Source organism: Sus scrofa, chromosome 16 (genome assembly GCF_000003025.6).
Source record: "Sus scrofa isolate TJ Tabasco breed Duroc chromosome 16, Sscrofa11.1, whole genome shotgun sequence".
Taxonomy (NCBI): Eukaryota; Metazoa; Chordata; class Mammalia; order Artiodactyla; family Suidae; genus Sus; species Sus scrofa.
In genome coordinates this window covers 62,865,864-62,890,682 of record NC_010458.4, presented here as the reverse complement: position 1 = coordinate 62,890,682, position 24,819 = coordinate 62,865,864, and the positions used below count along the sequence as shown (strand labels likewise).

At 41.3% G+C, this 24,819-nt stretch overlaps 1 protein-coding gene and 1 long non-coding RNA gene across 10 annotated transcripts in view; one reads left to right on the top strand and one right to left on the bottom strand.

The window, feature by feature from the left end:
* The window catches only part of LOC106506539, a 162,165-nt gene extending 141,832 nt beyond the window's left edge, over positions 1–20,333 (top strand). For 5 of the 6 annotated variants that reach the window (XR_002339703.1, XR_002339705.1, XR_002339706.1 and 2 more), the window contains 2 exons: positions 18,322–18,537; positions 19,417–20,333. This is a non-coding gene — a long non-coding RNA (uncharacterized LOC106506539). The remainder of the gene's footprint in view (positions 1–18,321; positions 18,538–19,416) is intronic. The other variant, XR_002339704.1, reaches the window with a different exon arrangement.
* Positions 1–24,819, bottom strand: part of ATP10B (ATPase phospholipid transporting 10B (putative)) — a 348,672-nt gene that overhangs the window by 27,802 nt on the left and 296,051 nt on the right. For all 4 annotated transcript variants that reach the window (XM_021076903.1, XM_021076905.1, XM_021076902.1 and 1 more), the window contains 4 exons: positions 18,024–18,208; positions 10,867–11,188; positions 7,933–8,009; positions 6,473–6,598 (listed from right to left, as the gene is read on the bottom strand). In XM_021076903.1, coding sequence (XP_020932562.1) covers positions 6,473–6,598; positions 7,933–8,009; positions 10,867–11,188; positions 18,024–18,208 — 710 coding nt within the window. The remainder of the gene's footprint in view (positions 1–6,472; positions 6,599–7,932; positions 8,010–10,866; positions 11,189–18,023; positions 18,209–24,819) is intronic.

Genomic DNA, 24,819 nt, shown 5'->3' with positions numbered 1-24,819 from the left:
ACTATAAAAAATTATATGCCAACAAATTTGACAATCTGGAAGAAATGGACAACTTTTTAAAGACATACAGCCTGCCAAAACTGAATCAAGAAGAAATAGATCAATTGAACAGACTGATCACTAGAAATGAAGTTGAATATGCAATAGAAACACTCCCTACAAACCAAAGTCCAGGACCAGATGGCTCCATAGGTGAATTCTACCAAACATACAAAGAACTTATACCATCCTTCTTAAGCTTTTCCAAAAGGTTGAAAAAGAAGGAATAATCCCAAAGGCATTCTATGAAGCCATGATTACCCTAATATCAAAACTGGACAAAGATACTACTAAAAAAGAAAATTATAGGCCAATATCTTTGATAAATACAGACACAAAAATTCTCAACAAAATTTTAGCCAACCGAATCTAACAACATATAAATAGGACCATACACCACAACTAAGTGGGATTCATCTCAAGTTCACAAGGATGGTTCAACATATGCAAATAAGTCAATGTCATACACCACTTTAACAAAAGAAAAGTCAAAAACCACATGAACATCTCAATAGATCCAGAGAAAGCATTTGACAAAACCCAACATCCCTTCATGATAAAAATTCTAACCAAAGTGGGTATAGAGGGAATATACCTTAACATAATAAAAGCCATTTATGACAACCCCACAGCCAATATGATACTCTACAGAGTAAAGCTGAAAGCCTGCCCACTAAAATCTGGAGCAAGACAAGCATGCTTACTCTCACCACTGTTATTCAACATAGTGTTCGAATTCCTAGCCACAGCAATCAGATAAACAAAAGAAATAAAGTGTATTTAAATTGGAAGAGAAGAGATAAAATTGTCACTCTATGCAGATGAAATGATACTATATATAGAAAACCCTAAGGACTCCACACAAGAATTACTGGAACTGATCAATGAATTCAGCAAAGTAGCAAGATATAAGATTAACATTCAGAAATCACTCATATTTCTGACACTCATATTTCTGATTACTAACAATGAAGTATTGGAAAAGGAATACAATACAATACCTTTTAAAATTGCACCCCCTAAAATTAAAAACCTAGGAATAAATCTGACCAAGGAGGTAAAAGTCTTATATGCTGAGAACTATAAAACATTAATAAAGGAAATTAAAGAGGATGCAAAGAAATGGAAAGATATACCATGCTCTTGGATTGGAAGAATTAATATCATAAAAATGGCCATACTACCCAAAGCAATCGACAGATTCAAGGCAATTCCTATCAAATTACCTATGACATTTTTCACAGAACTAGAACAAACAATCCAAAAATTTATATGGAGCCATAAAAACCCCAATTGCCAACGCAATCCTGAGGAACAAAAACCGGAGACATAACTCTCCCAGACTTCACGCAATGTTACACAGTAATCAAGGCAGACATACAGACCAATAGGACAGAATAGAAAACCCAGAAATAAAGACAGACACCTATGGTCAATTAATTTTCAACAAAGGAGGCAAACATATAATATTGGAAAAAGACAGTCTTTTCAGGTAGTGGTACTGGGAAAACTGGACAGCTGCATGCAAATCAATGAAACTGAAACACACACCCATACCATGCACAAAAATAAACTCGAAATGGCTTAAAGACTTAAATGTAAGACAGTATACCATCAAACTCCTAGAAGAGAATATATGCAAAACATTCTCTGACATCAACTGTACAAGTGTTTTCTTAGATCAGTTTCCCAAGGCAGTACAAATAAAAGCAAAAATAAACCAATTGGGCCAAATCAAACTTACAAGCTTTTGCACAGCAAAGGAAACCATAAAAAAATACAAACAAAAAGACAATCTCCAGAATGGGAGAAAATAGTTTAAAATGATGCAATTGACAAGGGCTTAATTTCTAAAATAAACAACTCATATAACTTGATAGCAAAAAAAAAAAAAAAAAAAACAAAAAAAACAAAACAAAAAAACAGCCCAATTGAAAATGGGCAGAAGACTTGAATAGACATTTCTTCAAAGAAGACATATCGATGGCCAAAAGGCATATGAAAAGATGCTCAAAATTACTAATTTTATCAGAGAAATGCAAATCAAAACTACGATGAGTTACTACTTGTCCCCAGTCAGAATGGCCATCATTAATGAGTCGTCAAATAACAAATCATGGAGAGGGGGTGGAGAAAAGGGAACCCTTCTGCACTGGTGGTGGGAATGTGAACTGGTACAACTACTTTGGAAAACAGTATGGAGGTACCTCAGAAGACTAAATATACAACTACCCATATGATCCAGCAATACCACTTCTGGACATATATCCAGACAAAATTTTCATTCAAAAAGATACATAACCCCTATGTTCACTGCAGCACTATTCACAATAGCCCAGACATGGAAACAACCTAAATGTCCATCAAGAGATGAATGGATTAAGAATATGTACATATACACAATGGAATACTACTCAGCCACAAATAGAACAAAATAATGCATTTGCAGCCACATGGATGGAACTAGAGAGTCTCATACTAAGTGAAGTAAGTCAGAAAGAGGAAGACAAATACCATATGATATTACTTATATATGGAATCTAATATATGGCATAAATGAACCTTTCCACAGAACAGAAACAAACTCATGGACTTGAAGAACAGACTTGTGGTTGCCAAAGGGAAGGGGGAGGGAGTGGGATGGACTGGGAGTATGTATTTAGGAGATGCAAACTGTTGCATTTGGAGTGGATAAGCAATGAGATCCTGCTGTATAGCACAGGGAACTATATCTAGTCATTTGTGATGGAACATGATGGAGGATAATGTGAGAAAAAGAAAGTATACATATGTGTAACTGGGTCACTTTGCTATACAGCTGAAATCTCACAGCATTGTAAATCAACTATAATTTAAAAAAAGTAATAATAAAAAAGGGTGACCCTATGGAGGTTAGTTTTCATTTCCTACAAAAATGCCAGTGAAGACAAGTTTCTGAAGGTTTTACTGTGACCTCTTTTCTAAAGGTCTGCCTGACAAATTGATCTCTGAATTTAGAGAATAGAGTGTTTGTCTGGGAGAACTGTTCTGCTGGTTCTAAGCACACGTTTCACCTGGGAGCCTCTTATCCCAGGTTCCTGGTGCAACTAAACTCCTTTTTCTATGGTTCCTGATCTACTCTTATATTTCACTTATAGCTTCCCTATTGCCTTTGTGTTTTTTACTGTAAGTCATTTACACTTCATTTTGGACTTAGATACAATCAAGGTATGCTATAAAATCATAAACTTCTTGAAATATTTCCTGTAAGGACTTAGGTTTTCAAACCTCTTTTCCTTGGCTGGGAAACTGGTTAACTCATAGCTGAATCTCCTTGTCTTTCAAGCCATAGCTTAAACGCTATTTTCTTCTGGATTGATCAGGTTAAGAGTCTCCTGCCCATAAGTCGCCAACACCCTGATCTGGAGATGCATGGACGAAAATGATTTTTAATTTTAATTTTGTTCCTCCTGTGTTAGTGCTTGTCTGTCTTTAATGTTCCCATGGTTGTGTTGGATCTTACCACAATGCAAATTCCAAGGTAGTGGGCCTGGTGTGCAGCCTGAAGATCCCTGTTTCTTACGAGCATCGAAATGATAACTTATGCTGCTGGTCCAAAAACCACATTTTGAGATTTATTGAAACCAGATGTCAAATGACATCCTGGATGTCAAGTCCAGTCATAAATAAGGGTTTACTAGGTTAATTTACATATTGTCTATAGCTGCTTTCATGTTGCCACAATGGAGCTGACTTTGTGTGACAGAGGCTGAACAGCCCACAGAGTGGAAAGTATTTATGATTTTTCTCCTTTGCAGACTTTTGCTGAGCCCCAGTTTTGTTTTGTTTTTGTTTTTGGCAGCACCCATGGCATATGGAAGTTCCTGGACAAGGAATGGAACCTATATCACAGCAAAGACCTGAGCTGCTACAGTGACAATGCCAGATCCTTAACCCACTGCACCACAAGGGAACTCCTAATCCCTGTTTTAGACTGTAAGCCTCATGAGAGCAGGGATGCCATCTGTCTAGATCTCTGCTCTATATGCAGTGAGGATATTCCTGTTATTTGAACAAATGAAGTAAGGCTTGGTGGTTGTATTGCCCTGACACTCATCCTGGACTTTTAACGTGAGAGTGTTTCCTTCTTCTGCAGGTCATGTTAGGACCTCACTCGTTTCCATTTCTCTGCCTGGTTGGGTTCTCTGTACCTAGGAGGGAGCACACTGAACCCTGTGATGGCATTGCTGAGATTGGGCACCTGGTTTTCCTCCCAAGAAGCTACAGTGCAGTAATTAATTCATTGTTCACATTTCAGAGCAGGCAAGGTTTTAATCCCATCTGAAATTGGTTTCGGATGTGGAAGTCATAGTTCTCCACCCTCTAATTGCAATGGGGAGATAATGCAGCATCAGTATCACAATTTTGAGCACGGCATTGGGCTGGAAATAAATATCATTTAAGCTTTGAAAGAATGGCTGGCTGGAAACATTTCCTTTTCTATTTCACAAATTTAATGCAGAGAAGAGGCTGTGCTTATTCAAAAGAGAAATTCTTTTGCAGGCAAGAAAAAAAGATTAAATAGGGGCATTTTGAATTCTGAGTAAACAGTCTTTCAGGTCAAATAGAGACTTGTTTCCAGAGACTTGCAGAAACAATGGTACCACCCAGTTTATCAAATTTATGTTATTTTTTTCCTGTCTTTTTAGGACCGTGCCCGGGGCATATGGAAGTTCTCAGGTTACGGGGGTCAAGTCAGAGCTATAGCTGCCAGTGTATGCTACAGCCACAGCAACGCAGGATTTGAGCCACATCTTTGACCTACACAACAGCTCACAGCAATGCTGGATCCTTAACCCACTGAGCGAGGCGAGGGATCGAACCCTCATCCTCATGGATACTAGTTGGGTTCATTACTGCTATGCCACCATGGGCACTCCCAAATTTCCATTATTTTTTGTCATACTGATTATTTACATATACATTGAACTTTACACAAAAATACATATTCCTCAGTGACGGTGACTGTGATGCTGCCTGAAAGCAGGCCTGGGGGAATGGTGCAGGAAGAAAAAAAGCACGCTATTTTGTAGCTGCTACTAGGCTGATGTGTTTCTCTTCCATCACCTTAGTCTTAATCTTCCCCCTTTCCTTACGCAAACAGGAATAAGAGTCTATTTGGAGTCTCTTCGGGATTACCTCAAAGGTTCTTGAACTAGACAATGAAAAGCTCAGGCCCCATTCCCTCCCTTAGTACAGCAGTGTTCTGACTCCTTCCTATGCCCACCATTAATCAAGGGCTTTGGAAACAAGAGCCTCTGACAGTTTTAATACCTCAGTTGGTATGTGCCTGCTTTGACCCCTTATCAACAAGACAGAAATAAACATATTTTTAGAGAAACAATAATATTCTCACATGAGTGAATATATATAGCATATATATATATATATATATATATATATATATGTAGTGCTATGTGCTAAGCAATTCTGTGGTACTAAAGCCTTCCCAATAATACTTCTAAGAACAGAGGGAGTCCTGGTCTCCCCATGTTACTGGTGAGGAAATCAAAGCTCAGAGACATTAAGTAAGTCTTTTAAGTTCACACAGCAAGCTACAGTCAGGCAAGACTAAAAACCCAAATGGTCATCCCACTCTAAAACGTTTTGATATTTTATTCAGAGATCCTTGTTGGGAAGGCTGGCAATGATCAAGTGATATGTAGGTTGTGGGGTGGAAGCCAAAGATTCCAGTCCTAAACTTTTTCCCTTCGATCTCCCAAGGGGGTGGGATGGAGCTCTGGCATTGGGGTGGTTCTATCTGGGGAGGAAACCTAAGCTACAAGCCAGGCTAATGGTTCTTTAAATCCTTCTTCCTTGTAATCAGAGAATAAATCTCATTTATGGAGGCCCCCCCCCCAATAATGATAGCAGTAACAATGACCTTCTGCACAAGCTGTCATTTCATTCTCATAACAAGTGTATAAGAAAGAGACAGGTGCCATCCCCTTTTTATAGACAGGGAAGCTAAGGCATAGGGTGATTATTGAATACAGAAACCTGGAATGAAAACAAATCTGATCTGCCTCCAGAGTCCACTCTCGTAACCACTCATGCTGCCTCCTATGAGTCAGCTGTTTGCCAGACAGGTCCAGAGTCCACTCTCGTAACCACTCATGCTGCCTCCTATGAGCCAGCTGCTTGCCAGACAGGATTGCCAATCTTTATAATAACCTCACTGAGCAGGATTAGTCCCACTTCGTCAAAGAAGAAATTGAGGCCCAGAGAAGTGAATTGTCTCGCTGAAGGTCACTGAGCTAGTAAGGGACAGTTCTGGATTCAAAGTCCAGTCAGCCTGATACATTCCCTTGTGCCCAGATGCTTTGTCTACCCGAGTGGGGACAGTGGCTCCCTCCAGCCAGGACTCCCAGGGCGCAGGTGGCAGGTTACTCACCACATTCTTGTAGAAGTAGTACACCACCATCCTGGCCAGGCGCCAGTAGCACCAGTGGCCGTGCACCAGCAGCAGCTTTGTGAGGTGCCTGAAGCGGGAGATAGCAAAGTCGCTGGACATGACGGCCTAGGAGGGTAGAGCAGAGACGTTAGCCTTCAAACACAGCTGCCAGTGCACCACAGAGGCCCCCTCAGTGGCCCTGCCCTGTTCCAGGTCCACAGCTGGGAGGGTCTGAAAGACCTTTTGTCACATGTGGCACCCTCGGGTGGCCTTTTTGGACTCTGACACCCCACCCTCTCTTCAGGAAAATTCAAACCTCACTAGAATCCAAGGAGGGCAGGTCAGAAAGGACCACTGGTCTGGTCTGGCCCTTCCCTCCTTCCATTTATCCAATAAGAATTTACTGTGAATGGGTGTGTGTTGGGTACCACGTTAGGGATGTGCTGTTTGACTACAGACTGGGGCCTTCGGTGCAAGTAATCCTCCAACCTCTGAACCCTCTTGGGCACCTGCTGAGGCAGGCCACTGGCTCCACTCTCAGATGGAGCTGACAGCTGGAGAGCTCTCTCTCTCCATGGAGCTGAAATGTGTCTTCTGCCCTAGGGATTACTCAGAACAAGGCACAGCTCGTAGCACTTTTAAGAGGATGAGGCTTGACATGCCTGGTTATTAAATCCTTGGTCAGTGTATTTAACCTCTCTCGGCTTCAGTTTCTTCATAAGGAAAAAACTGGAATAACAATCCCTAACACCCAGGGCTGTAGTGACTTCTAAATTAATGGGGATGACCAATGTGAAGTGTGACTAGAGTGCTGGCTTAAGGTAGACACACAAAAGGGGACAGTGTTTGTTCCCCCTCATCAGCAAGTTTACATAGCACCTATGTCTGCACTGGTGGGAACACAATCATTACGGTTCAAAACCACAAAGTGAGGTCTGTCTTAAAGAAGAACATTAGCAGCTCAATTAGGATGCTTGTTCCAAGCTGATTTTTGAGTAAATTCGGTACACTTTTAAGGTACACTGAGCACTTCACAGGTCCGTCTAGTCATCATGGCTAAAATGGCAATTGAAAATGTTTTCCAATGTCCTTATTCCTGTCACTGCTCACAGGGGGTGCTGCAACCCTACATGTGGGTGGAGATTACAGGGAGGAAGCATGGAATCAGGGGAAGGCTTAGTTTTCCCTGAAAAGTTGGGTACTATTTGGCTTTAGAATATAGGTATTGCTGGCTGTCTGTAAAAAGCCAAGCATCCTTTGCTCTCCCTCTCTGTTCTGAAGGACTGGGCAGTAGGGATGTGGCCATGGAGGTTACGTACAGGCATGGAAGGAACCTGCCTTTCACATGGTAACTGTGCAAAGCTCTTCTGCACAAGTTCCTCCAACAATGTGGAGAATTCTTTAACTCACTATTAAGGATAAAGTAGGAAAGTAACTAGAAGAGTTGAAGAGAACAATACCTGCATGCCTTCCTGTCCAGATATTCCAATCCCAATATCAGCTGCTTGAATCATGCTTACATCATTTGCTCCATCACCTGAAAGGAGAGAGAGGTCCTGAGGTCTTGGTCCAATGGCTGCATGATAATGAGAAGTTTTATATAAGTGTCTCTAAATTATTCCCATTTTCACCATAGCTGAATCCTTCTAATGTTGCTCTAAATAGTCCTATAGGAAATTGATTGAGCCTGAGAACCATCTTTCTTCTGGGGAGAAGAAGCCTTACTCTGTCCCTTTTTAAGATACAATGCTAGGTATTGGGAATACAACGGTAAATGAAACTTGGGCAGTCCTTTACTGATTCCAAGGCCAACATACTTCTTCTCACTTAGTACAACTTAAAATACTGACAACATCAAGACAACTTGGAATACTGGACAGCTAAATCACCAGAGATTGTCAATGGCATCCAAGGATGGGGAAAGTATTACGTTTCTCAAGGTAGATGAGATTGACTTTTCTGGTTGAGGTACTTCTAGTTACATTAAGTTCCCAATCAATGAACTCAGTGGGTTGGGGAACCTGGAGGGGAGGGCATGGGACTACACACACACCGCCATTCTAAACAGCAACATCAAACCGATTTTCCCATGATGGAAATGTCCTATATATTAACAGTCCAATACAAAAACCATTAGCCACCTATGACTTTTGAACGGTGCCTGGAGAATTCCTCTTTAAAATAAAATTTCCGCATATAGCAGGTGGCAACCATTCTGGACAGCACACCTCTCTACAGTGAGGTTTTCCCAAAGCCTTATCTTTCACCCTGGAGTTTAGCAAACTTTTGGGCCAGACAGTAGATATTTTAGGCTTTGTGAGCCAAGAAGCAAAAGCGAACAACTGTTATTGCTGAGAGGCAAATAGTTTTTACATATTCTTCCATTAAAAACAAAAACCACTGTTGGTGTCTCTACAGAAACCCAGTGGGCTGGACTCAGCCTGAGGGCCTTGGTTTGTAGACCCAACTGCCTTCATCCTCCTCCTGTATCACCTGTTTTTCCAGTAGGTTTTCATCATAATCTGCAGTTAATTTATATGTGATATTATAGAGAATATGAAATTGGGGGAGAGAATTTTCTCTACCTAATTATCGGCAGCAACATTTATTAATCTTAAAAATGTTATCATTGTAAGTAGCCACTATTCTTCTAACAATGCTTTTTTTTTTTTTTTTCCGTGATAGCACAGCAGTGCATAATTTTCATCTTCCCCATGGCAGGGCAAATCCACCTTTTAACCTCTTCTGCTACAAGCCAGTGGAAGTCGAGGTGTAGAACATACTATTTCTCGCCCTGCTGGTTTTGTTTCTGCTGCTGCCACAGTGATGCCAATTCCTGACCTCAGGGAATCAATCCTGGGCTATCGCCTTGAGTGTTTCTGAAGTTTTAAAGAGCACAATTCAGGGAATATAATTAGGATGTAGTTGCTAGATCTCTGCTCCCTGTATTCTTTCTTCCCATTCTTTTTTTTTTTTCTGGTTTTGAACTGCTTTTACCTGAAGACCAGAAGAAAAAAAAACCATATAAAAGAGGACTTTTATTTGAAATTCCAGGAAAGAAAATCTCTTTCCATGCCTGTGTAGGAGGAAGAGAACTGGAACCATCTGTAAGAATGTCCCTAAACAGAAGCAACACTGACCGTGTGCTTGGTAAGTGTGGGGCATGAGATGGAACTGCTCAGGGAACTCTTGGTCTACTGGTCGGCTCATCATTGAAGGCTCAGCAGGGCTTTGGGGCTCTGCAGGAGCTCCCAGAGAAAAGGAACAGTAGGTAGGATGGAAAGGAGCTCTTATAGAGGAAACAGCTTGAGGAAAGGCCTGGAAGTGCAAGAGGATGAAGCTTGTGGAGAATAAGTAGCCTCGTCCAGTTGGAACATGGAGGGCAGAATGTTGGGGAGAGGAAGGTAGGTGGCTGCGGGGAGAAAGAAGGACTGAGAATTGATGTCGACCAGATCATGACGATTCTTGTAAACCAGATGTGGTTGTTCCTGGAAGATCTAAAGTAAGGATGGTTCAAATTTCTCTGCCTCAACCATGACGAAAATTTAGCCTCCTATGAGGAATTCATCAACCAACAAGCCAGCATTTATTGAGGGTATACTCTGTGTTGAGTCTTGTATTTAGAAATGAACACACAACATTAAATATGGGACAGGCTCCACTTTTAAAACCTCCCCACCAGCCGTCAATTCTCAGTAGAATATTAAATCCACAAATACACAGGGTTCACAGTACTGTGCCATATGTTAAGTAGGAGAGGGGACATGACCCGCATCCCAGGACTGAGTGGGCCTGAGTGTGTATTCTTGAGCTACCCGAGCGTTCTGAATTTGAGGCCCCTCCTGGCTTTGGCCTCCATCCAAGACCCAATTTTTCCTGAGTGGACCTGCTAATCCTAATCTTGAGAACTGGGATTCACTCTCCCATTCTACCTAGCCTCTGCTTCATTTGCTGGCTCCTGCGTCTTTTTTTTTTTTTTTTTTTTTTTTTTTTGCACCATATGCCATACCTGCAGCATATGCAAGTTCTCAGGCTAGGAGTCAAATTGATTGGAGCCACAGCTGCCTGCCTACACCATTGCCACAGTGAAGTGGGATCAGAGCTGCATCTGTGACCTACACCACAGCTTAAGGCAATGCTGGATCCTTAACCCACTGAGTGAAGTCAGGGATAAACCTGTATCCTCATGGATACTACTTGCGTTAGTTACTGCTGAAGCACAGTGAGAATTCCAGGCTGCCACATTTTGAGTGTCACTTTGAACTCTCTCCCTCTAAGACGATGAGCCTTGGCCTGAGCATCCTGACTGGATACCTGACCTTCCACCTGTGGTCCAGACATCCTGTCAGAAAAGCCTTGCCAAACTGCCACCCACGTCTCAGCAGGACGGGTACCTATGGAAAGGGTCATGACTCCAAGCCTGTCTCGCACCAGCTTGACGAGCATACTCTTCTGGAGTGGGGTGGAGCGGCAGCATAGGACAGACCGGCAATACTGAGTTAACTCCAGAAATTTCTCCTCCAGTTTTCCCTGGAAAATGGCATTCAATGTCTTCCCATCAATGACCAATCCAGCCTCTGGAACTGCAGCTCCTGAGGTGGGGGGCGGTGTCTCAGGAGGTAGGCGGAACCCAAAGAGCTTGCGGGCTGGCTTCTGTGGTCCATGAAATTGCTTCACCTCTTCCAGTGCAAAGTTGAGGATGGATTCACAGGTTTCCTGTAAAGAGCAGAATAATGATTTTGGTATGAGAAAGCAACATTGGAAACAGAGGTTAAAAATCTCACTTGGTCCTTTAGTAAAATAGTTATAAAACTCTACCACCAGAGAGATGACCTAAGACACATACTCTGATTTTTACATTTTTCTGCAATGCTTCAAATAACATCAAAACCGTGTTAATTTGAAACCAAATTAACGGCCAACATAGGAGAGAGACAGCTTGGGAATGGGAGTGGAGAAAGCTCAGCAAGATGGGAATTGATACAGGGCTGGTGTAACATAATAAATGATACTGATCTGATGGCAAATTACGACAATATGTCACGCTGGTATCATGCTTTCCATTTTCCACAATTCATTTCCTTTCTCCTTTGTTCCTCAGAATATTCCTGTGGGGTAGGTTGGTGGTGGGGGGGTGGCTAATACTGACTTTAGTTTAGAGATGAGGAAATTGGAATGGGGAAACCCTTTGTAACTTGGCTAAGGGCATCCAGCTTGGTAGTGGAGGCAGATCATTACGACTTAAACTGTGGCTTCTTTAATTTTTTTCCCCTTTTTACCACTGCACCTGCAGCATGTGGAAGTTCCCTAGGCTAGGAGTTGAATCGGAGCTGCAGCTGCCGGCCTATGCCACAGCCACAGCAATGCAGGATTCAAGCTGTGTCTTGGACTATGCTGCAGCTTGCAGCGATTCCAGATAACCAACTGAGTGAGGCCAGGGATTGAACCCACATCCTTGCAGAGATGCTGGGTCCTTAACTCACTGAGCCACAATGGGAACTCCTGAACTGTGACTTCTTAATTGAAAAAATACATTGCCGCATGTTTATCCACTGATATAAATGTATTGGTCATGCTGGTTAAAACTGACCATGTGTGTGAGTCTTATTGATTTAAAGAAACTTCTTATTGATTTTTTTCTGTTTACCCTGAGACATAGTGAAGGAGTTATTGTTCTTATCAATTCTCTTCCATTTCTTTTGATTCTATCAAAGATAAGGACAGATTTTTGGATCTAAATATACCCTTAATGCCTCTCCCAGTTCTAAAACATCATTTTAAAATAAAGACAGAGAAAAGTTGTGGCAGTCAACTGCATTATCAATTTTACTAGCATTGTTTTGTTCATAGGCTCTTTATTTAGCAGTGTTCTTTTATCGGTGGCAAGGAATGAAAAATTTCCCTTTACTGCTGTGCTAAAAACTTCTGAAAATAAAATTCAAAATGTTCAAAGTGAGTCCATTTAAATGAAATCCTTAAATAAACAACAGTACAGGTAATACGGGACTTATGACAAAACCTGTGATGGTTGTTCTGAAATGACAGGTTTGAAGACCACTGATCTAGAAGCTTCTGAAAATGTTTGGAATAATTTCTTCTGTAGTGAGTAGAACTACAGGTCATTATTCTGGAGTCTTCCTCTAGGGGATGCTAAACGGAGCACCATAGACAATAGGGTGTGCAAAGGACCTATAGCGGTCACAGGAAGTAGTTCTAGGAGTAGGTGGTTATACTGGAAGTATTTCTCTGGGAGAGATCAAGGTAGTCCTTGTTGGAAGTTGGGGTTGGCACATGTTATAAACAGGTGTACCTTGTAGATATTGTGGGTTTGGTTCCAGATCACGCAATCAAGTGAATATTGCAATAAAGTGAGTCACGACTGTTTCGGTTTCCCAGGGCATGTAAAAGCTTACATTTACAGTGAAGTCTATTAAGTGTATGGTAACATTATGTCTAAAAAACTAGTGTACATATATTAATTAAATACTTTATTGCTAAAAGTGCTATTATCTGAGCCATTAGCAAGTTATAACTTTTTGCTGGTAGAGGGTCTTGACTTGACATCAATGGCTGCTGATTGATCAGGGTGGTGGTTGCTGAAGGGTGACGTGGCTGTGGCAATATCCTAAAATAAGACAATAATGAAGTCTGCCACATGGATTGACTCTTCCTTTCACAAATGATTTCTCTGTAGCATGCAATGCTGTTTGGAAGCATTTTACCCACAGAAGAACTTTCAAAATTGGAGTTAATTCTCTCAAACATTCTACAGCTTTATCTACCAAATTTGCTAAACCTCTAAAATCCCTTGTTGTCATTTCAACCGTCTTCACAACATATTCACCAGATTTCATCTCAGGATTTTTTTCTTTTTGGTCATCCATAAGAGACAACACTTCAGTTATTTAAGTTCGATCATGAGACTGCAGCAATTCAGTCAGATCTGTGGCCTCCACTTCTAATTCCAGTTCTCTTGCTAGTTCTACCACATCTTTTATTTGTTTGTTTTGGCTTTGCATAGTGGAAGTTCCCAGGCCATGGATGGAACCTGCACCACAGTAGTGACAGTGCCAGATCCTTAACCTGCTGTGCCACAGGATAACTCTCTACCACATCTGCAGTTACTTCCTTCGCCAAAGACTTGGACACCTCAAAGTCATCCATGAAGGTTAGAATCAGCTTCTTCCAAATTCCTGTTAACATTTTGACCTCTGCCCATGAATCACAAATATTCTCAATGGCATCTAGAATGGTGAATGCTTTCCACAGGTTTTCAATGGACTTTGTCCAGATCCATCAGAGTAATCACTACCTATGGCAATTGTAGCCTTATGAAATGTATTTCTTAAAAATTTGAAAATTGAAATTACTTCCTGATCCTTGGGCTGCAGAATGGATGTTGTGTTAGCAGACATGAAAACAACATTAATCTCACTGTCCATCTCCATCAGAGCTCTTGAGTGACCAGGTTCATTGTCCATGAGCAGTAATATTTTGAAAGGAATCTTTCTTTCTGAGCAGTAGGTCCTAACAGTAGGCTTATACTACTAGCAAAACATGCTATCAACAGATGAGCTGTCATCTAGGCTTTGTTACTGCATTTACAGAGCACAGGCAGAGTAGATCCAGCATGATTCTTAGGAGGTCTAAAATTTTTGGAATGGTGGGTAAAGCATTAGCTTCGACTTAAAGTCATCAGCTGCATTAGCCCCTAACAAGAAAGTTAGCCTATTTCTGAAGCTTTGGAGCCAGGCATTGACTTCTTTCAAGCTTTGGAAATCCTAGACAGAATCTTTTCCTACTAAATGGCTATTTAGTCTACAATGAAAATCTGTTGTTTAGTATAGCCACCTTCATGGATGATCTTAGCTAGATCTTTTGGGTAACTTGCTGTAGCTTCTACATCAGCACTTGCTGCTTCATCTTTTACTTCTATGTTGTGGAGAGGGCTTTCTTTCCCTAAACCTTGTGAAGCAATCTCTGCAGATTCAATCTTTTCTTCTGTAGCTTCCTCACCCTCTCACCCTTCATAGAATTGAAGAGCATTAGAGTCTTGTTCTGGATTAGGCTTTGGTTTAAGGGAATGTTGTGTCTGGCTTGATCTGTCCAGATCACTAAAATTTTCTCCATATCAGCAATAAGGCCATTTCACTTTCTTCTCATTTGTATGTTCACTGCAGTAGCACTTTTACTCTACTTCAAGCACTTTTCCTTTGCATTTACAACTTGGCTAAGTGTCTGGCACAAGAGGCCTAGCTTTTGGTCTGTCTCAGCTTTCCACATGCCTTCCTCACTAAGCTTAATCATTTCTAGCTTTTGGTTTAAAGCTGTAGATATGTGACTCTTCACTTGAACACTTACAGGTCACTGTAGGATTCCTGATAGGTCTAATTTCAATACTTTTGGGTATCAGGGAATAGGGAGGCCTGAGTTGCTGGGGGAGACAGGGAATGACCTGTTGATGGAACAGTCAGAATGCACATAACATTTATCAATTAGATTTGCTGCCTTATATGGGTGTAGTTCATGGTTCCCTAAAATATCAAAGAACACTTGATCATAGATCATAATGAATACAATAACAACAAAGAAGTTTAAAGTAACTGTGAGAGGTATCAAAATATGACACAGAGACCCAAAGTGACCAAATGCTGTTGGAAAGATGGTGCCTAATGACTTGCTCAAGGCAGGGTTGCCACAAACCTTCAGTTTGTAAAAAAATACAGTATATGGCAAAGTGCAATAGAGTGCAATAAAATGAGGTGTACCCGAAATTCCAACATATGACTGCAGCAAATCATCAGAAATACAAGATTCAAAACAAAATCTCTGAATTTACTTATTTCAAATTTTCTATGAGATAATCACAGTAAGTACCAGTCATTTCACATTTAGTGCATGTCAGGTACTGTGGCAGGCAGCCTCTAAGATGGGGTTCAGTGATCCCCACCACCTGGTATTCATGTCCTTCCTGTCATCTCCAACCCTTGAGTATAGGTTATGATTAATGGCTTCTTTCTAATGAAGAGAATTCTGCAAAAGTGATGGGATATCACTTCCTAGGTTAGATTATACAAAGACTGTGGCTACCAATTAGCTATTCTTTCTTTCTCACTCTTAAATGGTTTACCCTGGGGAAAGCCAGCTGCTATGTTTGAAGCATCTCTGTGGAGTGGTCTACCAACAATCAAGTCTATGAGCTTGGAATGAACCCTCTCCATCCTCAAGTTCCCACTCAGTTGAGCCTCTAGATGAGCTCACACCCCTGACAGCTTGACTGCAACCTCAAGAGAGACCTTGAACCAGAGGAGCTCAGCTAAGTTGCTCTTGTCCTCCTAACCCTCAGACAGTGTGAGATAATAAATGTCCATTGTTTGCTGCAGCTTAAGTTTGGGGATAATTTGTTACCATATACAAATACTGTGTGAAAAATTATTTTTCTTCTATGAACTTATTTAAACCTAATAGCCTCTGAAATAAACTTTTAGCTTCTTTTTTACAGATGAGAAGAATGAAATTCAAAGAGGTATGGCATCCAGACCATATTAAGCCTTCAAGATTCATTGTTAATAAGAACGATAATAGTTGTTGTTACTAGTTCCTATCTAATACTAAGCAATCATTCTAAAATGCCTTGACAGATCAACATTTCCAGTGGTGGGTTAGAGCCCTGAGGTCTAGAGGCCCCATGACTTGCTAATAGCTTTAAGATATGTAACAAAGAAGCAGTAGCCCTAAATCAATTTATAATGCATCAGGCAGATTAAAACCATTGGAGGAAATATCCACGGAATATGTAATTACATTAAACTAGGGTTTAAATAAACTTATGAGATTTAGAATGGATTTTCCCAGTTTCTGTCTTACCATAGCTATGCACCCACTACTTTTTCACAGGGATGAGAAAGACTAATCTCTCAGGTTTAGTGGGTCTGGGGGTGTGAGCAGGCTCAGCATTCAGGTACCATCTTGGAGGGTGGCAGAGAGCTTTAAAATCGTTGACAGTGACTGAACTCAACACAGAGTGCGGCCCACGGTTCCTTGGGAACTTTGGCTAATTAATCAACAAACATCTTCAGCTTCCTACAGGAATGCACTGCATTTAACAGAACAAGCCCACTCCATCCCCCTCAGGCTTGTAGATGTCCTCGTGGAATCAGGTGGAGCGAAATGATCACTGCAAATGGAATTTCCATTGCAAGCGGGGCAGGCAGGCATCCACACTATTACAGAGATCAAGCACTCAAGCAAGCTGCAAATTACTTTCTTTCCCGTGCACAATATTAATGCCAAGATTTCCTTGAGATTATTTTCATTTTGAAAATACATTGGGCCTTAATCTAATCATAGCATAATCTGTGCACCTGACAAGAAAGTAAATGATTTTTCCAATTCATCTAAAGGGCCCTTGGCACTTTTATTAGGACACACTGCTTTTTTTTTTTCTAATATGTGTGTGTCGATTCTTCATGGAATGAAAACCAAATGGAAACCTTGCAGAAGTCTATTCTGGGTCCAGATCAGCCTCAGGCAAAAGTGAAGGAATGAGATTTCCTCCTCCTTCCTGCCTCTCTTTCTCTGCTGTTTTCTTTCCCATCTTCTTCCCTCTCTCCATCCTTCTCTGAATAGTATGTTCTAGGTCTCCAGGTACCCTACTCCATCACTCCCACAGTACAGTGCTTTTCTTGTTACTGACCCACATCCATTCCAATCCCTGCTCCCTTTCCTAGAAGCACACGACTCAATGCCTACTTCCCAGATTCATTAGCCAAGAAGACAGTGGAACTTTACTTTCTGCAGTTTGCATTGTGAAAATAGATTTTTCCCCTCCTAAATATAAAACTGTATTACAACTTTAAATATGCTTTAGACTTTTCTACAGCCCTCTCTTTCTAAACCTTGCTCCCTGCCACTCACAACCTATTCAAGTTGAAAATTGCAGTTTTTGAACTTGGCTTATCTTTTTCACTCTCCTGACCCACCAAAACAGACTGGTCTCGTGTATTATTTCCTTCAGGTTTCATCCTGTGGCAACCGATTTGACATAGAAATGGGGGCTGAAAATTTAAACTCAGAATCATTTCCATTTAATTGGGGTTTTTCAATGGATGAGTTAATCCAAAGTATAAGAAACAATTGAGGTTCTATGAGCAAATAAAATATGCTGGATAGTGAAAATAGCATTAGCCTGGCTGGAGAAGAGGATTCTAGACTTAGTCTGTTTATCAGAAACTACCAGGGTGACCCTGATCAGGTGATAAGCCCCAGTGGTCTTCAGTTTCTCAAATGTAGAAAGGGGAGGTTGGGCCAAGGGTGGAATTCGAGAGAAGCACAACTTTCAAATACGTTAGACATAATGTAAATAGACTGGTCAACCACATGGGGGGATAACGTAGAGGATATCGGGTTGGATACCTTCCAGGACCTTCTGAACTCCAAGATTTGGGGATAGGAATGCTCCCTCTGTGTAACCAAATCCCACCCATAAGCCTGTCCCCTATTGGCCTAGATGCTATTCTGCACTTGGACATTGGCCCTGCTTTGGCCTCACCTGACTTTCCGTGTTAATGGAGTAAACAGTGTCGGTCTGGTCTAACAGTTTGCAGGCATAGGCGATATTGACCGCTGTCTCCTGTTTATCTCCAGTCAAGACCCAGAGCTGGATGCCAGCCTCCCGCAGAGTTGCAATGGTGTCTGGAACGCCTTCTTGCAGCCTGTCTTCAATCCCAGTGGCTCCTAGAGTGATTAAAGACATCTGAGCTCACATTTATATTGAAAGTGTAGCTGCTTAATTTCCCCAAAACTCTATCAAGCCAGGCAATGATGTTTAACTGTCTCCCATGTTCTAGGCTGTGCTAAGCACCAGGATATAGCAGTGAAGTAGACACTGCTCTTGAGGCTCAAAGGCCCACTGAATAAGGATTTATAACTGAACTACATTAGAAGATAAGTCCAGGGTGCTGGGCAAACATGTACCAGGAGACCTGAACTTCATCTGGAAGGTCACGGAAGGCCTTGCTGGGGAAGTTCCATTCAAGCTCAAGCCTGGAAGATAAACCTAAAAGGTGAGGAAGGAGGAGAATTCCAGGCAGAGGGATCAGCAAGTGCAAAGGCCCAGAGGTTGGAGTAGAGGATGACACAGCAAGGGAGGCAGAGTGGGGTGAGAGATGAGGCTGGGAAGGGAGGGAAGCTGCTGGATCGTGCACAGCCTGCCAGGGCATGAAAGGATTTGGCAATTTTTTGGTAGCAACGACAGCTATTAAAGGGAGTTAAGTGGGAAGGTCATGGGGTTGGTTTTGAATTTTAAGGAGGTCATCCTAGAGAATATACTGGAGGGTGGAGGAAGCAGGATGAATTCAGGGCTAATGGTTGAGTCTGAGCAGGAGGGCAGAGGAGAGCTGGATTGGTGTGGTGGCAACAGCAGTGAAGGCAATGTGGAGAGACTGGAACCTTTGCTCTCCAAGGGCTCACTGCAGAATTAATAGAGACTTGAGTTTGTGATAATACTCTTGGAGGGAATTAAAGATGCAGATGCCATCATTTTTTTAATGGTCTCAAGCTCTGAACCAACCTTGATGAATATATACCCAAATATCAAACAGTTGCTAAGTGATTAAGCAAAAATAAATCTGCATTTAAATTGAGACTCATTTCAGACCACAGACTCAATGCTGCCTATTTCACTCTGGACAGGAGCAGACATGCCATTTCTTTTCATAATCTTGAGTGATGACAGGTTGGCAAAGTGGTTACATTGGATGCATATTGAAGAGATCATTTCATATTGTGGGACCCCATGTGAATGCATGGCAGCTTTTAATGGCATGGCAATTTCTTGGTGGTAGGATGAAAGCTTCCCAGTCACAGTCATCTCTGTCCCAAGCCACCTTGAAGGAAGAAATAGAAACCTTTCTATCCTGAAATGTGCTTTTTTTCTCTTTCAGACCCAAGTGTGCCAGTAAACAACCTCATGAAAAGTGGTGTCCAAACCTCAGCTTTCTTTCCCAGCACTAGCCTGGAAGGTGAGATTGAAGGTATTACAGGGAGGCAGAGTGAAGGAGAGAGGAAGAAAAACGCATTTATTTGTATGAATGGGAAAATGAAACAGAAAGGCGGCAAGTGCTTTTTTCAGCCAGGGAAGACAATGGGTCCTGACAAGTGTGTTCTCTTTCATGCAGAACGAGCTTAGGGGCACTTCTCACCAGGTGAGGCCAGAAGGCTCCCATGAAACCAAAGGAGACTCAGTAGAGCATGAAGAGGGTCAGGTACCCTAATGGGATGACATTCTGGTGGCCTGGTGTGGTGGGTGGAGCTGTCTGGACTTGCTACCCTATGGTTCCTGTTAAAATGAGGTCTTAGAGCCAGCTTCCAAGAGGGCCTTGAGAGGAAGCAGACAAAGACCCCTGCTGTACCAACAATAGAAACAAAATGCTGAAGGAGGTGGGGAGCATGCTTGCTTCAGCAGCACATATATTAAAGTTGGAATGCTACAGAGATGATTAGCATGGCCTATCCAAGGATGACACACAAATTTGTGATGCCTTCCATATTTTTTTAACACCCCACTTTCAGCAATGGAAAGATCATCCAGACAGATAATCAATAAACACAGTCCTTAAATGACACAAAAGACCAGACAGACTTAATTGATAATTATGGAACATTTCATCTGAAAGCAGCAGAATACACTTTCTTTTCTAGTGCACATGGAGCATTCTCCAGGATAGGTCACATCTTGGGCAACAAATCAAGCATCAGTAAACTTAAGAAAATTGAAATCATATCAAGCATCTTTTCCAACCACAACACTATAAGACTAGAAACCAACTGCAAAAAAAAAAAAAAAGAAACCCATGGAGGCTAAACAATATGATATTAAACAACCAATGGATCACTGAAGAAATCAAAGAGGAATTTTTTGGAAGGAATCAAATAATACCTAGAGACAAATGACAATGAAGACACAATGGTCCAAAATCTATGGGATGAAGCAAAAGCAGTTCTCAGAGGGAACTTTATCAGCAATAATCTTACCTCAGGAAATAAGAAAAATCCCCAATAAACAACCTAACCTTATACCTAAAGCAACTAGAGAAAGAAGAGCAAAGAAAACCCAAAGTTAGTAGACAGAAAGAGGGAGGTGGGGAAAAAAACTGTCTCCCCTTGCTTGCCATGCATCTGACCAAATCTTGTTACTACCTTTTATATTTAAAGAAGTATTACTGTTTTCTACCCCAGGGAAGAAGGGGATGAGATGAGGCACTCAGACAACTTCTGGCCACTAGCTGAGTGGCCTCTTTTGTTTGTTTAATTTCTCAGCAGTTTCTGACCCTGAAGCTGACACTGATCTGAGTCCAAGGACCCCCATCCAAAGCCCACTGAGGGAGATAGGATTAAGATGGTGGAATAGAAGGACTGGAGCTCAACTTCTCTTCTAAAAACAACAAAATTTACAACTACCTGCTGAGCAATCTTCAATCAGATGGAACAGAAGTCTTCACAAAGATATCCTACTCCAGAAGACAAAGAGGAAGCCACATCAAGAGGTAGCAGGGGTGATTATGCGATACAAGGAACCTCATACCTCAAAGGTGGGAAACCCCACAGACTGGAAAGTAACTGGTTCACAGAGACTCACCTACAGGGGTGAGAGTTCTGAGCCTCACATCAGACTCCAGGACAGGTCACCACGTGTGGGGATCTGGCACTGGGAGAAAGAGCACCTGGCATTGAAGGCCAGTGGGGCTTGTGCACAGGAACTCCACAGGACTGGGAGAAATGGAGACACCATTCTTAAAAGTCACACACAAATTTTCACGTGCACTGGGTCCCAGGGCAAAGCAAAGTCTCCATAGCGATCTGGGTCAAACCTGACTGCAGTTCTTGGAGGACATCCTGGGAAAACAGGGGTGAATGTGGCTTGTTGTAAGGGAAGGACATTGAAGGCAAAGCTCTTGGGAATACTGCCTTTCTCTGGAGGTGGCCATTTTGGGAAAATCTGGCCACACCATCAGTCAGCTGCTGAGAAGCCCCAGGGCAAACAACAATCCAGGTGGGTTCACAGCCCCACCCCTCAGTAAACAGGCTGCCTAAAGACCCCCCAGGCACACAGCCACCTCTAATCTCATCCAGAGACTAAGCCCCGCCCACAAGAGGGATTAGAATCAGCTCTACCTACCAGTGGGCAGGCATCAGCCCCTCCCAGCAGGAAGCCTTCAGCAAGCCCCTGTACTAACTTCAGCCACAAGGGGGACAGATACCAGAAGTAAGAGAGGCTACAACTCTAGTATCTGTAAAAAGGTCACCACACCAAAAACCTATCAAAATGAAAAGACAGAGAACTATAACTCAGATGAGGGAGAAAGGAAAAACCCCAGAAAATCAGCTAAGCGAGGAGGAGATTCTTAGCCTCCAGGAAAAGGGCTTTAGACTGTAGATGCTGAAGAGGATGCAAGACATTGGAAATAAACTGGAGGCAAAGATGGATAACTTACAGGAAACACCGAGCAAAGAGATACAAGATATAAAACTTAAGAAGAGATGCAAAATACAATAACTGAAATAAAAAATTCACTAGAAGCAGCTAACAGCAGAATACAGGAGGCAGAAGAAAGAATAAGCAAGGTGGAGGACAGATTAGTGGAAACGACAGATGCAGAACAGAAAAGAGAAAAAAGATTGAAAACAAATGAAGAGAGTCTCAGAGAACTCTGGGACAACATTAAACACACCAACATTTGTATTATAGGGGTGCCAGAAGGAGAAGAGAGAAGATGACAGAAGAAATATGCCAAGAGATAATAGCCGAAAACTTCCCTAACATGGGAAAGGAATCACTCACTCAAATCCAGGAAGCACAACGAGTACCATATAAAATAAACCCAAGGAGGAACACCCCAAGACACATATTAACCAAACTGACCAAAATTAAAGACAAAGAGAAAATCTTGAAAGCAGCTAGGGAAAATAAACAAATAACATACAAGGGAACCCCAATAAGGTTATCAGCAGATTTTTCAGCAGAAACTCTGCAGGCCAGAAGGGAATGGCATGATATACTTAAAGTGATGAAAGGAAAAAACCTCCAACCAAGATTACTTTACCCAGCAAGGCTCTCTCAGATTTGAAGGAGAAATAAAAACCTTCACAGATAAGCAAGAGTTGAGAGAATCCAGCAACACTAAACCAGGCTTACAACAAATACTAAAGGAACTTCTCTAGGCAGAAAAGAAAAGACAGCAACAGGAAACAAAAATACCACAAATGACAAGGTTCACGAGTAAAGGTATATATACAGTAAAGATACAAAATCATCCATGCACAATTATCCCACCAAAATCAGAAATCATGAGAAGATGTGGGTACAAATGCAAGACACTGGAGATGCACTTGCAATTAAGAGACCAAAAACTTATAACAATCTCATATATATATATATATATAGACTCATATCAAAACTTCAGAATAACTGCAAACCAAAAATCTACAATCGATTCACAAACAAATAAGAAAGATCAATGCAAATACAACATTAAAGATAGTCATCAATCCAGAAGAGGAGAGAACAAAAGAAGGGAAGAAAAAAGGGCAAAAAAACCCAAAAACAAATCCAAAGCAATTAATAAAATGGCAATAAGAACATACATATCAATAGTTACCTTAAATGTTAATGGACTAAATGCCCCAACAAAAAGACATAGACTGGCTGAATGGATACAAAAACAAAACCCATATGTATTCTGCCTTCAAGAGACCCACTTCAATTCTAGGGACACATACAAATAGAAAGTGAGAGGATGGAAGAAAATATTCCATGCAAACGGGTATCAAAAGAAAGCTGGAGTAGCAATACTCATATCAGACAAAATAGACTTTAAAATGAAGAATATTTTAAGGAACAAGGAAGGTCTCTACCTAATGATCAATCCAAGAGGAAGATATAACAATTTTAAATATCTACGCACCCAACATAGGTTCACCACAACATATAAGGCAACTGCTAACAACCTTAAAAGGACAAATTGACAATAACACAATAATAGTGGGGGATATTAACATCCCACTTACAGAAATGGACAGATCATCCAGACAGAAAATCAATAAGGAAACACAGGCCCTGAATGATACATTAAACCAGATGGACTTAATAAATATTTATAGGACATTCCATCCAAAAGCAACAGAATACACATTCTTCTCAAGTGCACATGGAACATTCTCTAAGATTGATCACATCCTGGGCAACAAATCCAACCTCAGTAACTAAGAAAATTGAAATCATATCAAGCATCTTTTCCAACCACAACGCTATACGACTGGAAATCAACAAGAAAAAAAAAACTGCAAAAAAACACAACATGCTACTAACCAACCAATGGATCACTGAAGACATCAAAGAGGAAATGTAAAAATACCTAGAAGCAAATGACAATGAAGATATGACACTCCAAAACCTATGGGATGGAGCAAAAGCCGTTCTAAGAGGAAAGTTTATAGCAATACAAGCCCACCTCAGGAAACAAGAAGAAGCTCGAATAAACGGGCTAACTTTACATCTAAGGCAGCTAGACAGAGAAGAACAGACAAGACCTAAAGTTAGTAGAAGGAAAGAAATCATAAAGATCAGAGCTGAAATCAATGAAATAGAAATGAAGAAAACCATAGAAAAGATCAATGAAATGAAAAGCTGGTTCTTTGAAAAGATCAACAAAATTGATAAACCTTTAGCCAGACTCATCAAACAAAAAAGAGAGAAGACTCAAATCAATAAAATTATAAATGAAAAAGGAGAAGTAACAACAGACATCACAGAAATACAAAGGATCAGGAGTTCCCGTCGTGGCGCAGTGGTTAATGAATCCGACTAGGAACCATGAGGTTGAGGGTTCGATCCCTGCCCTTGCTCAGTGGGTCAGGGTTCCAGCGTTGCCGTGAGCTGTGGTGTAGGTCGCAGACGCGGCTCGGGTCCTGCGTTGCTGTGGCTCTGGCGTAGGCTGGCAGCTGCAGCTCCAATTCGACCCCTAGCCCAGGAACCTCCATGTGCCGCGGGAGCAGCCCAAAGAAATAGCAAAAAGACAAAAAAAAAAAAATACAAAGGATCATAAAAGACTACTATATGCAACTATATGCCAATAAAATGGAAAACCTAGAAGAAATGGACAAATGCTTAAAAAAGTACAATCTTCCAAGACTAAACCAAGATGAAATAGAAAAGATGAAGAGGCCTACCACAAATACTAAAATTGAAACTGTGATTAAAAAACTTCCAATAAACAAAAGTCCAGGACCAGATGGCTTCACAGGCAAATTCTATCAAACATTTAGAGAAGAACTAACACTTATCCTTC